The sequence below is a fragment of the Phocoena phocoena genome, chromosome 1, assembly GCF_963924675.1.
Source record: "Phocoena phocoena chromosome 1, mPhoPho1.1, whole genome shotgun sequence".
In the NCBI taxonomy this organism is placed as follows: Eukaryota; Metazoa; Chordata; class Mammalia; order Artiodactyla; family Phocoenidae; genus Phocoena; species Phocoena phocoena.
In genome coordinates, this window is record NC_089219.1 from 19,767,965 (window position 1) to 19,780,204 (window position 12,240).

The 12,240-nt window shown below is 41.2% G+C and overlaps 1 protein-coding gene across 2 annotated transcripts in view; it reads left to right on the forward strand.

The window, feature by feature from the left end:
* Window positions 1-1,583: 1,583 nt before the first annotated feature.
* MACO1 (macoilin 1) overlaps window positions 1,584-12,240 on the forward strand; it is a 60,630-nt gene continuing 49,973 nt past the window's right edge. The window contains exon 1 of one of the 2 annotated variants that reach the window (XM_065877331.1): window positions 1,584-1,782. In XM_065877331.1, coding sequence (XP_065733403.1) covers window positions 1,703-1,782 — 80 coding nt within the window. In that variant the 5' untranslated portion in view covers window positions 1,584-1,702. The remainder of the gene's footprint in view (window positions 1,783-12,240) is intronic. The other variant, XM_065877338.1, reaches the window with a different exon arrangement.

Here is a 12,240-nt window from a genome sequence, read left to right on the forward strand (position 1 = left end):
CTGTAAGTATTTAAAATGTGCTGTAAGACCATCTAACTGTCCCACTGTTAGTGGTTAAGTTGGTACAGCCACTTGACAGGAGATTTTGCATTCATCAGAAATATTTAGGAAGGGTGCATTAATTATAGGATGTAAAAATGCTTATGTTAGCTAAAGAACAGAATACAAAATTGAATAATATGATCACTATTCTGCTTAATAATAAAGGCAACAGTAATAGTAATAATATATCATCCATGGGGGAAAACTGGAAAGAAAGGGGAATATATAGAATGCTAACAGTAGTTGTGTTAAGGTGATGAGACCCATGGGTGTTCCCCCCAACCCAGCAACTGTGCTACATCTCCCCAGTTTTCTTTAATTACATGCATTCCTCTTTTCGACATCCATTCATCTTTTTCTTTCTCTTAAAAATTTTTTTTGTTGTCTTTTCTAATTGTTATTTTGCCATACCTACGTTGCAGGGGTAAATGAACAAATAGATGCAGAGCACCTAGCACGGTTCTTGGCACAAAATCGGGGCTCTAGGAATGTTAGGTGAGAACGGTCACTGGCCCAGCATCCCCGCATCTCCAGACCTCTGCCCGGCGCCAGAGACGCTCCCGAAGCCGACGCTCGCCGGGTCCAGCAGGCGTGGTGCCCGCAAAACCCGCCGCCCAGCCCGCCCTGCGTACGTGGAGCCCGAGCCGCCCCACACACCCCCTGCAACCTCGCGCGACGTCGCGCTCACCCACGGCCCCGCCCCCTGTGACACCACCTCCAGGAGGCAGGACTGCAGCGGCCCCGCCCGCGCCTCCGATAGGCCGCCGCGCTGTCACCACGTCGCGGGAAGCTGGCAGGGCGCGCGTGTGTGTGTGTGTGTGTGTGTCTGTGTGTGTGTGTGTGTGTGTGTGTGTGTGCGCGCGCGGTTTGCTTTGTCATTCGTACCCCCGTCGCTGGCAGGCGCGGCCGGCTTGGCCGGGCACTCCAGGCTCCGCAGAAAAGGCCCCCGGCGCTGTCCCCGGCGGCTCCGGGATGAGAAGGGTGCTGTGAGCCCCTTACATAATGATGCGACTGACTGGAGCACAGTTCAGCCCAGATACGCACATGCCGCAAACCCAGGCCTCGCGATTTCATAGGGTGCTAGTGATAGCCTACAATGAAAACAGCACCGTATGCTCTAATGTGGATTATAATACAATGAAATGCAATCCAATAATAATGAAATGTATCTTCGCAACAGGGCATAATATAGGATGTTATATTTATAGGGCCTATTTATAAGCCTCTATTTAAGTCTTTTCTGATAGGCTCGGACTCGGGCCCAGACACCGTAATGATTGGGGCACTCTTCTGTCCTTCAAAGAGGCGGGTTCTAGAGTCCGTTTTGCCACAGCGGGCCCTGGGATTGGCCGGCAGCGGCGCAGAGGCGCCTTCGATTGGTCCCGAAGGCCGTCCGTCGGAGCGGAGGAGGCGGGGCAGGCGGCTGGCTGGTGCTGGGGCGGGCGGGCCCCGGAATTGTCATTTCTTTGTTTCCGAAGGCGGAGGAAGCGCTGAGCCCACACCTCCTCGTCCCACCCCCTCCCCCCGGGTGCTGGCTCCATGTCTGTGTGACCGGCCCCAGGGGTAGAGTCCAGGCCCGACGCGGGGCGGGCCGGCGGCGGCGGCGGCGGCTGAGGTGAGAGGCGGCGGCGGCGCGGGCACCCGGCCCCCCAGCGGGAGGATGAAGCGGCGGAACACCGAGTGCAGTAAGCTCCGCCGCCCCCTAAAGCGGAACCGGATCACCGAGGGCATCTACGGCAGGTGAGCGGCGGCGCCCCCGCCTCCGCCGGCGCGGGCCCTGCAGCCCCCGGCCGTTTCTGGAGGGGCCGAGCCCCGTTATGTAACCCCGACTAGGCCTCACACCCTTGCCGGGGGCTCCCCGGAGGAGCGCTGCCCATGGGGCCCCGGGCGGCCCGCCGGGGTCCGCCCCGAGGGCGCGGGGAGTGGCGAGGGCCGACGGCCGGGCTGGGAGGGCGCGGCAGGCGCGGGCCGCCGTTGGGACTGTCCCCAACGGCGGTGACCCCCTCCCCATCCGCGCCGCCGGGCCCTCGGGGCTGCTCTAGGGGCTGAAGGGCCTCCGCTGGTCCCCCAGCCCGCTCCGGCCCGGGAGTCGCCGGCCTGAGTCGGGAGGCGCGTGGACCATATGCACTGGTGCGGGGGAAGGCTGACAAAGTTGGGAGCAGACAGTGGCCCCGCGGTCCCTCTGCGGACTGGGCAGGTGGCCACGTTGCCCCCTTTCGCCTTTTACTTCTTTTATGGGATCTCAAACTTGGCACCGAGGGCTGAAGCCGATACCCCCAAATCATGGCCTGTGGCCGTGCTCCAGACTCAGAAGGAGTGATGATCATTTTCTCAGCAGCATTATTTTGACAATTCCAAGCAGATAGTTTTCTTCGACCCCTTTAAAAAGGATTTTCTCCAAACCCGCGTGGTTTGTTGTTGTTGTTTTTAGTTTGTTTTAATTCTCCAAAAACAAAGCAGTGTCCCTTTAAATAGAAATTGAATTCAGGACTGAGGGGTAGAAGGACAACAGGTTCATGGGGCAACTTAGTGAGAATCCCAGCTTCCCTAAGCAAAATTTGTGTAGGACTGTTATTTTCTGGTTCTCACAATGTTAATTCTGAATGGTACCTGCCTTGATAAAGAAATGATTTCAGAGGAGAAGTAATTAGTTTACAAAGGAGAATTCTCAGGATGTGCATATAAGCTTAATTGGTATTTTACAGTTTAGCTCTTCTAGCTGTGGGACTTAGAGAAATATGTGAGGTAGCTGATAACACCCAAGTTGCCTTAGCATAGCTGTACACCTTGCACATGCTACTGATTACACATTTAGAATGATTCCTTTCCACAAGCAGCTGACCGATGTAAACATTGAGTGTTTTTTCTAATTTCAAGCTTAAAAGGGTTAAGAAGTCAGTTGAAATAAAAAGTTTTTAGATATATCCTTATGTAATGAGCCGCAGATCATAGGAAGAGTTCATTCATTAAACAAATACATGTACTATGTGCCAGGCCCTGTTCTAGCTAGTAAGGGTGCAGCAGTGAGTAAAACAGGCCAAAATCCATGCTGAATCAATCAAACCTGACCATTTAAACTAAAACTGTAAAAGCAAAAACCATTTTTCCTACAGATTTAATGGGTGGGGGAAAGTTCTCTTCAAGTTACACACACTATAATTCTTGAATAAAGGAAGGGTTTTCCCACTGCCTATTGAAAAAGATTTGAACAATTTAATATTAATAGTGACACAAGAATAGAAAAAGCGTATTAAACAGAGTTGGTAAAGCAAGGACAACCGTGCCATTTGAATGGCTGCTATTTACAGTAACATACGATGATTGTACTTCTGTTTATAGTGAGAAGATTGGGAATCCCATATTGTTTACATGTTTTCTGTTGTATTTCAACTTCTCTAGTATTTGAACAAATATGCCCAGTTTAGTACCTGCCCCATAGTAACCACTCAGTCAGTGTGCATCAATGTGAAGAAGTGAATTTATTATCTAATTAAGGTCTGTTATTTTACTGATGAACTTTTGGAATTTGAATTTTCTTACCCTAAAGGTTGATAGTAAATGCCCTATGCAAGTTATTCAGAGTTTCATCTGTAAAAGTTTAAAAAACCAACAGTACTTCAGCTCTCAAATATCCTTACTCTTCTCTATTTGGCATTCTTTAGGTTAAACGTTAATAAAAAACTTACATATATTTCTACTTTCTTTTCTCTTGGAGCATCATATATCAAATGAGTGTTTCAATTCACTTATCTGTTTCTTAGTGTATATTATGGAGTATTATATTATGGAATATTATTGTCTGAAGAACAAGACCATAGTGTTGGGGTTTTTTGTTTTTTTTTTACAATTTTGTTTTTAAAAAGATTTAGAAAATTTCCAGTTATTTCTAAAGCAGACAGAATGAGTGGGCTAGTTACAAATTAGGTGTTTGAGGATTTGTGAGTATCAAATTTCTGTTAATCATCACATTTAAGTCAACACTAAATTGTTTTTCACACCATTGCCCATTTTGTTTCTCAGCGTCTGGCCAATTTTTATCTCATTAAATAGAGAGCTTTGTTTTTTTCTCAGGCTCCGTTGACAGTTTTGATAACCACTATCTACTGTTTCACAGCATAACTTTTCATGGACTTATTATTTTCATGTTCTCAGTCTGCACAACTCTCTGAGCTTGGCGTAGCAAGGAGGCAGCTGTGGTGAAGAGAGCACTGGACTGGGAGTGTCAGGAGACCTAGGTTCAGCCTCAGTGTCCCAGCTCTGCTGTGTGGGATAGGCAGGGCATCCACCGCTTTGAGCCCCAGTTCTCTCACCTGTCAAGTGAGTTTTGAGGACTGAGAGGAAATAATGCACAGTTTGTGAAACTCTGTAAATTCTAGCATGCTTAATACAAACATTATTTAGCATGTAGTTGTTATCGCAGTTTATCATATTTGTTTTATTTTTAAGGAGTCAGGAAAGACCATAAGGTTTGGTACAACTATCAAACAAAAGTTGAGTAGTCAAAACAAGGGGTCAGTTTCTGCTTGGTCTTGCTGAAAAAAAATCCTGTTGCTGAGATGCTTTTAATCATGGGCTCCAATCCAGCAACTGTGACTGAGGTGATTGTCAAATGATATCATTATTGTCATTATAATGGCTGTGGTAGAATTCTGTTTCAGGGGTAAGGTAGATGGAAAATGGATTTTAACATCATGTTAGTATTGCCTACATTTATATATATGCCCATCATTTGAAAACTGAAATGTATAGAAATATGTTATTCCGGTCAAGTTAGTAATCAAAAATAAGAGAAAGGAAATAGGAATGGTGATTATTTTCTTTTATATTTTATATAAAATATATATTTATTTTATATTATTATGAGCTAAAATCAATATAATAATTATATTATTATGAGCTAAAATCAATGTCATTTTCAAAAAATCTGAGCCAGTATAGAGCCTGACAGAGAACAGGAATTCAGTCCTCAGTAAATGTTGAGCAGGTGAATTAGTAAATAAATGAATATAAACCAATCCATTCTGTTCATTTAAGAACCTGCGTTGTTTTGGTAATTATGGAGGATACAGGATAAGACATGGTTCCTTGTCTTCCAGGAGTTTACAGTCTAGGAGGCCATAATAATGCCCTCTTAAATTTGTACAGTGGTTTTGAGGTTCCAAAGAACTTTGAGTTCTGTTCAAGTAAGAATATTTTAGTTGAATTAAATTTTCGCTTGCTGTTTTAGTGGTTCACCTGATGCATTAACAATCTTGCCCTGTACTATTTTATGATGCAGTACACAGTTGCCACTATGTGAGGGAATATGTATTTTCTAACTCAAATGAAATAGATGTGAAAGTACTTTGGAAATTATGAAAAAAGTTATTAATAAGAGAAAGTAAAATGAATAACTCTACATAACTATAACATTTCAGAGGTCCTCGGGTTTTAGGGCAGTGACTCTCTCCCTGTGTCTGCCTTCACACATGCACCAGACCCTCCCAAAAGTAATATCTAATTACTCCATGCAGTGATTCTCCAGGTGAAGTGGGGTTGGAGTGCTATGTAGATTTTAAAAGGCTTAAGGGAATTCCGGGTGGTTCATTCACCTTTCATCTTGCCAGGCTCCCTACTCCCCTCTGAGAATTAATGATTTTATAATAGGAAGATGAGGAGCTAAGGTGTGGTGAGTAGAAGACAGAGGCAGAAACATTTATGTTTAAAGTCTCTGCAGTTAAAATTGTTCCTTACCCAAGTAAGTAATATAAGAATTTTAAGTAAGGCAGGTGTTTTAAGCTTCAGGAAATTATTTTATAGCTTTGTTACTGTTGGTTGAAGGAAGCATTCCTTCACTGGTGGATTTCTGGATACTTCCTGTCATGGTGTGCTGGGTTCTCCTTGTAGTATGTTGCCTGAAGCTTAAGCAGTGTAGTACTGTACCTGACTTTTACATTTTAGGACTCGAGACTTCCCTGGTACATACAGTACCTTTTCCCATCCTTACTTCAGAGAAGAGTTTTCTGGCCTTTGACTTTCTAAATGGTCAAAGTTTACCTACTTCTCAGCTTCCTAATTTCCTTTTTCAGACCCTTGTCTAAATCATCTGATCTCCAGAGATTTCACTTCTCTGCTTTTCCTGCCCACCTTAATGATGTTTCCTAAGCCTGGTTTTAGACTCCTTTGGGCTGTGCTTACTAAAGCCACGGGAGGCTGGCATGACCCTTGGCTGCCTTGAGTGTACATGTGTTCTGCAACTGAAACCCCAGATACCAGTGTTGCAACCTCACAGCCTAAAAGCATTCTGGTAATCTTGGTAGGCCTTAACTTCAACTATGCTGGACTTGACATAAAAGTGATAAATGCAGTATTGTTCTAGAGGGGTATTGGGTAGGGAGGTAAGTACAATAGAGAAATTAGAAATTGAAATGTTTTCACCCACCTCTAGTGAGGTGTTGAGCTAAACCCTTGTATTTGCAGTTTCTGTGAAATACCTTGAAACAAATCTGCCACACTGGAATTTTGTACTTAATTTTTGCTAGTAGTATACTACCTTAAAAAAAAAGTACTTTCCTCCAGTTTTCATTTATGATTCTTCTCGTCTGAGCATTCGTGGCAGTTTCATTTCATTAGATGTTTTGAAAATCCCTTTAAGTTGCTGCTATGTATTGAGGCAGGAAAAGGAGGGAATGTGATCTATTCCAGATTATTGGCTTAAAAGCTTCCTGTTTTGTTAACGATACTCCTCCTTTTTCTTCACATTGATACCTTGTGGCTTTTCTTGAACCTCACTAGATTTGGAGACTGATTTTAATGGTAGACTTAATAGCTTATTATTTTCACTTTCTTGTTATATACCTATATATTGTGGACCCAATCCATGTTCTGTAAGCACTTTTATTTCCAGAGTCTTTTTCTTTGGCCATTTCTCCCAGATTTCCTCCATATTAACCCTTTGGGGTTTTATGTGTATGTATGTGTGTTTTGTTTTGTCATTTTCTAGGCTACCATCTAGGTGATATACTTAGGGGGCTATAACGGGATATAACATGTATCTTGTGGAATCTGGAGGGTCAGATAGAAATTTTATAAACTTAGTTGAGATCGAAGTGAAATACTATAATTGGATCACTTTTCGTCATTAAATTTAGTGTGCTCTTCGAATATAGTTTTTACTTTATTCTCTAGGCTTCCCAGATTCGGGTGTAATTATTTTACTTGGATAGTTCTCAAGAAATAGGTCCAGAAGGAAAACAAGTTCTCTGTTCAACAAGCTGCATGAGTAGAACGGTGCTTACCAACGGTAGAAACACACAGCCTCTGCGAGACTTTTTTTTTCCCATCGTGGATTTCTTCAAATACCTGAGGAGTGACTACTTCCTCAAGATCTCTCACCTTCAGGCAAATGCATTCTGGTAATGGAAACTTTAAAAAATGTAATCAGCTGTTAAAGTACATTCTTTGAGGCTTTTTATCTTTACTTTGGCATTTAATTTAACTGACATCAAATTGGCCTCAGCTCATCAACCTTCGAAGATGCCTGTCACCCCCAGACTTTGAAGCCCCTTCATAGCACTGGCTTTCATTCCTTTGTATTTTTCCCTCTGCTGCCCTTAGGATGATATGCTCACATTGACTCATGGGGTTATAACATCAGAAGTAATTTATCCCTCACCCCATCTCCTCTGTTGCCATTTCTGTTTTAGAGGTTTTGCTTTTAGTGGATTAAAATGGTGCATCTTAGTCCACTTCACGTGTATCCATAGAGATCACTGACTTATTAAGGCTGTTTGGGATCTGTTTCCTACCCAGCACAGGGGAGGTGACTAGAAATAATCTCGTTCTGTTTTTAAATTATATTATTACTTTGCTCATCTTCAAAACACTTTTAAAAACCAAATAAGCTGCTCAGTACTAAAGTCAGTACTTTGCCATCTTGTAGTGAGGTCAGGAGCTCTGGAGAAAATGGGGGCCATGTTCATGGTCAAACAAAAACTCCTGTCTCAGATGAGAGAGATACTAAGGCTGGAGTCTTCTGTCTCAGAGGTAATAAGTATTATTTTCTTGTCTTTTTCTAGACTTGACGAACTATACCTCATGGTTCATTGTGTTTCTGGCTCTTTAAAAACTGAGTTGTCTTTTTATTTTTAAATTACATTTCTCTTTTACGATGACCATTCTATGAGTGTGAATATTGTTGGAAAGCAGTCTTGAATTGTCCCATCTTTTGTGCCATAGCTATTTCTGTAAAGAGCATTTGACTTTAACATCTTTTTCTGCAGAGCTTCATAGTATGTTTACAAATTCATAGTTTATGAATTAAGGTATTGAGTGTTTATTCTTTCATAAAGCACATCTGCTCATTTTTTTAAAACTTGGTTCTCTTGGAGAATTAAAGAATTATGTAACTTGGGGGCTTCCCTGGTGGCGCAGTGGTTAAGAATCCGCCTGCCAATGCTGGGGACACGGGTTCGATCCCTGGTCCGGGAAGATCCCACATCCCGCGGAGCAACTAAGCCCGAGCACCACAACTACTGAACCTGTGCTCTAGAGCCCGCGAGCCCCAACTACTGAAGCCCACACGCCTAGAGCACGTGCTCCACAGCAAGAGAAGCCACTGCAGTGAGCAGCACATGCATCGCAATGAAGAGTAGCCCCCGCTCGCTGCAACTGGAGAAAGCCCGCGCGCAGCGACAAGGACCCAACGCAGCCAAAAATAAATAAATTTATTTTTAAAAAAGAATTATGTAACTTGAATATATATACACAAAGGGATATAAAGAAGGGAAATAATATTTATCAAACATTTAGTAAGAGATGAGAAAGTCCAATGTGATGGATAAGCATATGGGCTTTAACATCATACGAACTTGTGTTCGATTAATGTCCCCGACACTAGTTATTTGATCTTGAACAAGTCATCTACCTGCTTTAACCCTCAGTTTTCTCATCTGTAAAATGAAGATAGTTAATAATATTACCTACTTTATAGGATTGTTATAAGGATAATTGAGATAAGTCACGTAAAATACTTAACATAGTGCCTGACACAGACAGGGCTGCTCAAAAAGTTGTTTGCTGTTAATACTATAATTTTATCTTCATTCTGTTATTTAGTTCCAGTAAGGATATTAGCTTCAGTTTCACAGGTGAGGAAACTGGGATTACAGGAGGTTTCACCACTTGATAGAGACCTCTATCTGCCTTACCCCAAAGTCTGTCCTCTTTTTGTTTTACTTTTTGTGCTACTTCACCCTTTCTGAATGGTGTTTATGTGTAATAACTCTTATGGTGCTCTCAAACTCTCTACTACATGATGGACAGGTGTCATTATATTCATTTTTCAGGTGAAGCAACAGATACCAGGAGTGTCTTGTGCAAGGCCATTAATCTTTTTTCCTTCTCAAAATGAGAATCTCTTTTCCATTAAATAATCCAGTATAGATGTGACAACAATGCAAAATGTGATCCTGGACTGGGATTGATTGATCAATGGGTCTATCTATCTATCTGTTGCTATAAAGGACATTAGTGAGTTCATTACTGAAATTTGAATAACTTTTGTAGATCAGATAATAGTGCTGTATCAGTGTTAATTTCCTGATTTTGATAATTGTGTTGTGGTTATATAAGAAAATTTTCTTGTTTTCAAGAATTTCAGGAGTAAGGGAACATTATGTCTGCAAATTATTTTCAAATAGTTCAGGAAAAAACTACGTATACATATATGGGGGAGAATGATAGAAACGTAATAAAATGTTTTACCTTTTGTGAAATCTGGGTGGAAAGATATAAGGGAGTTCTTTGTATTATTTTGGCAGCTCTTCTGTAAGTCTAAAACTATTTCAAAATGGGTTAAGAAAATAAAAGCAGTACATGCTTGTTATAAAAAATTAAAGCAGTGTGACAATGTGTAAGTGTAACAGAAAAGAGCTTAGTCTTCTTGCTCTGGAATGAGCACTGTTATGTAATTCATAAGTATGGTTTCTTCTTTGATCCATATAAACAAACATATATAGTTCTTTCTTAACAAAAATAGAATTCTGTTTTACACAAACGTTTCTTGGTTTTTCTCCTTATTTAATCATGTCCATTTCTTTACCTAGAAATTTATTTATAATTTTTTAGCAGCAACACAGCAGTGCATGTAGAATTCACTCTGTTCTCTGTGGTCTCCTGACTCCCATTCCTGTGCTCTTTCAACAGTGTCCTGCAGCTTATTAGTCCCCTGTTCCTCAGTTTTCTTTCCTATAAAATGATAATAACTGCCTTGCTTATGTCATAGTTGTAAGGATAAAATGAGATAATATGAAAGCTTTTGGAAGAGTTACACAAGTGCGATATAAACATAAGGTATGATTAGGTAGATGATTATTACTATTAAAGATATGAAGCATAATACTTGATTTGTTTATAAAATGAATTTCTAATGTTTGTACAATGTTAACACAATTTTTTAGGGCCTGTGGGTTGTCTTCTTTCTCCTGATGTCTTCTTTACCTCTTTTAATCCCAAACCCCATAGAGTCCACACTATTAAAAGTGTTTTTGAAGCAGAAATTCTAAAACTTTAAACTTTCCAGTTACATTAGGTTACAGTACTTGTTCCTGATATCTTAACAGTCATATAGTACTTTAGAAAAATACTATACAACACAATTCTTAAACGCTTTTTTAGTGATTTCCATTCTAGGGTTTTTTTCTTTTTAAACTGGACATATTTCACACTGTTAGATTTGTCATTCCAGTGGCTGTGTATGTGTATAAGCATGAGAGTGTGTGTGTGTGTGTGTGTGTGTGTGTGTGTGTGTGAGTGAGTGATTGACTCTAGAATGGTTTTCTTTGCAGTCTGCAGGAGGCCCAGAATAGAAAAGAAAAATACAGAACAGCTTAGGTCTTCTCAGCCCACTCCCCTTCTCTGGATCTTACACGAGGATGCGGTTGCAGAACGTAGCAGTGGTTCCAGTCTTGAGGCTCATGCACAACTTCCTGTAGACCACCATTCCTCAAATTTTTTGTCTTGGAACCTCTTTATACTCTTAAAAGTGATTGAGAATCCCAAAGAGCTTTGGTGTGTATGGGTTATATCTAAAAATTTTACTGGATTAGAAATTAAGACAAATATTTTAAATAATTACTAGTTCATATAAAAATAACAATAATAAATGCATGAGAAGAGTGGTGTGGTTTTACATTTTTGCAAATTTCTTTAATGTTAGGCTTAATAGAAGATACTTTGAGGACCCCCACAATAGTCAGAACCAGTGGCAGGTAGGCTAAATGGAGTGATAGTCTGGCATCCAGAGCAAGGCTGATAAGATATCTTTCTTCCTAGTGGAAAAATAGTGAGAACAGATTGGGAGCAGGTGCATGGTAATCCTTCAGGCAGCAACTGTATTTGTTATCTTCGTCGGCGTTGCTTTGTTCAGACACCCTTCTTAGTCACCTGTGCATCATCTTTCACTCTACCTTCACTCTGTAATTGTGTGCTTTGATAAAAGCCCTACTGTTGGTCCTAAACATTCTTATGCATGGCAGGTCATTCATTCAACAACTATTTGTTAAGTTTCTCTGGTGTGCAAGGTTCTGTGCTGGGCATCGAGAATAAAGCAGGGAACAAAATGGGCAGCTCCTTTGTTCTTCTTGTGGACTTTACATTTAAACAATTAGTTATACAAAACGTTATTTAATTATAACATGGTTCTTGTGGTACAGGATGCTATATGAACAAATAGTGGGGTAACAGTCTTTACTGTGGGGTCAGGGAGGCCTTTTTTGAAGACATGGTGCTCGTGCTGCGTGCTGAGGGATAAGTAGTAATGGAAGTGCTTCATTTAGTTAAAGTTGTGTTTAGGTAAGGATCTTGTCTGTGACTCAGAAAGAAATGTAGAAAAATGGAAGAATTAACCCTGGACAGTTTGAATGTTCCCAGTTGAGGGATGGATAGCTAACAGTTTGGAGATAAGTACTGATGATCTGAGTAGATCGTTGTCTTCTTTTTGAGAAATTGTGGAATTCAGTGGAAGTTCTATGAGTATGAGAAGTTTATACAATAAACCAATACTTCTCAAATTTTAATTTTAGTGTATGCACAAAGGGTCTAGGGATCTGGTTAATACACAGCCTTGGATTAAATAGGCCTGGGGTGGTCCCTGAAATACTGCTTTCCTAAAAAGCTCATACATGGTGATGATGCTGCTGGTCCGTGGACCACACTTTT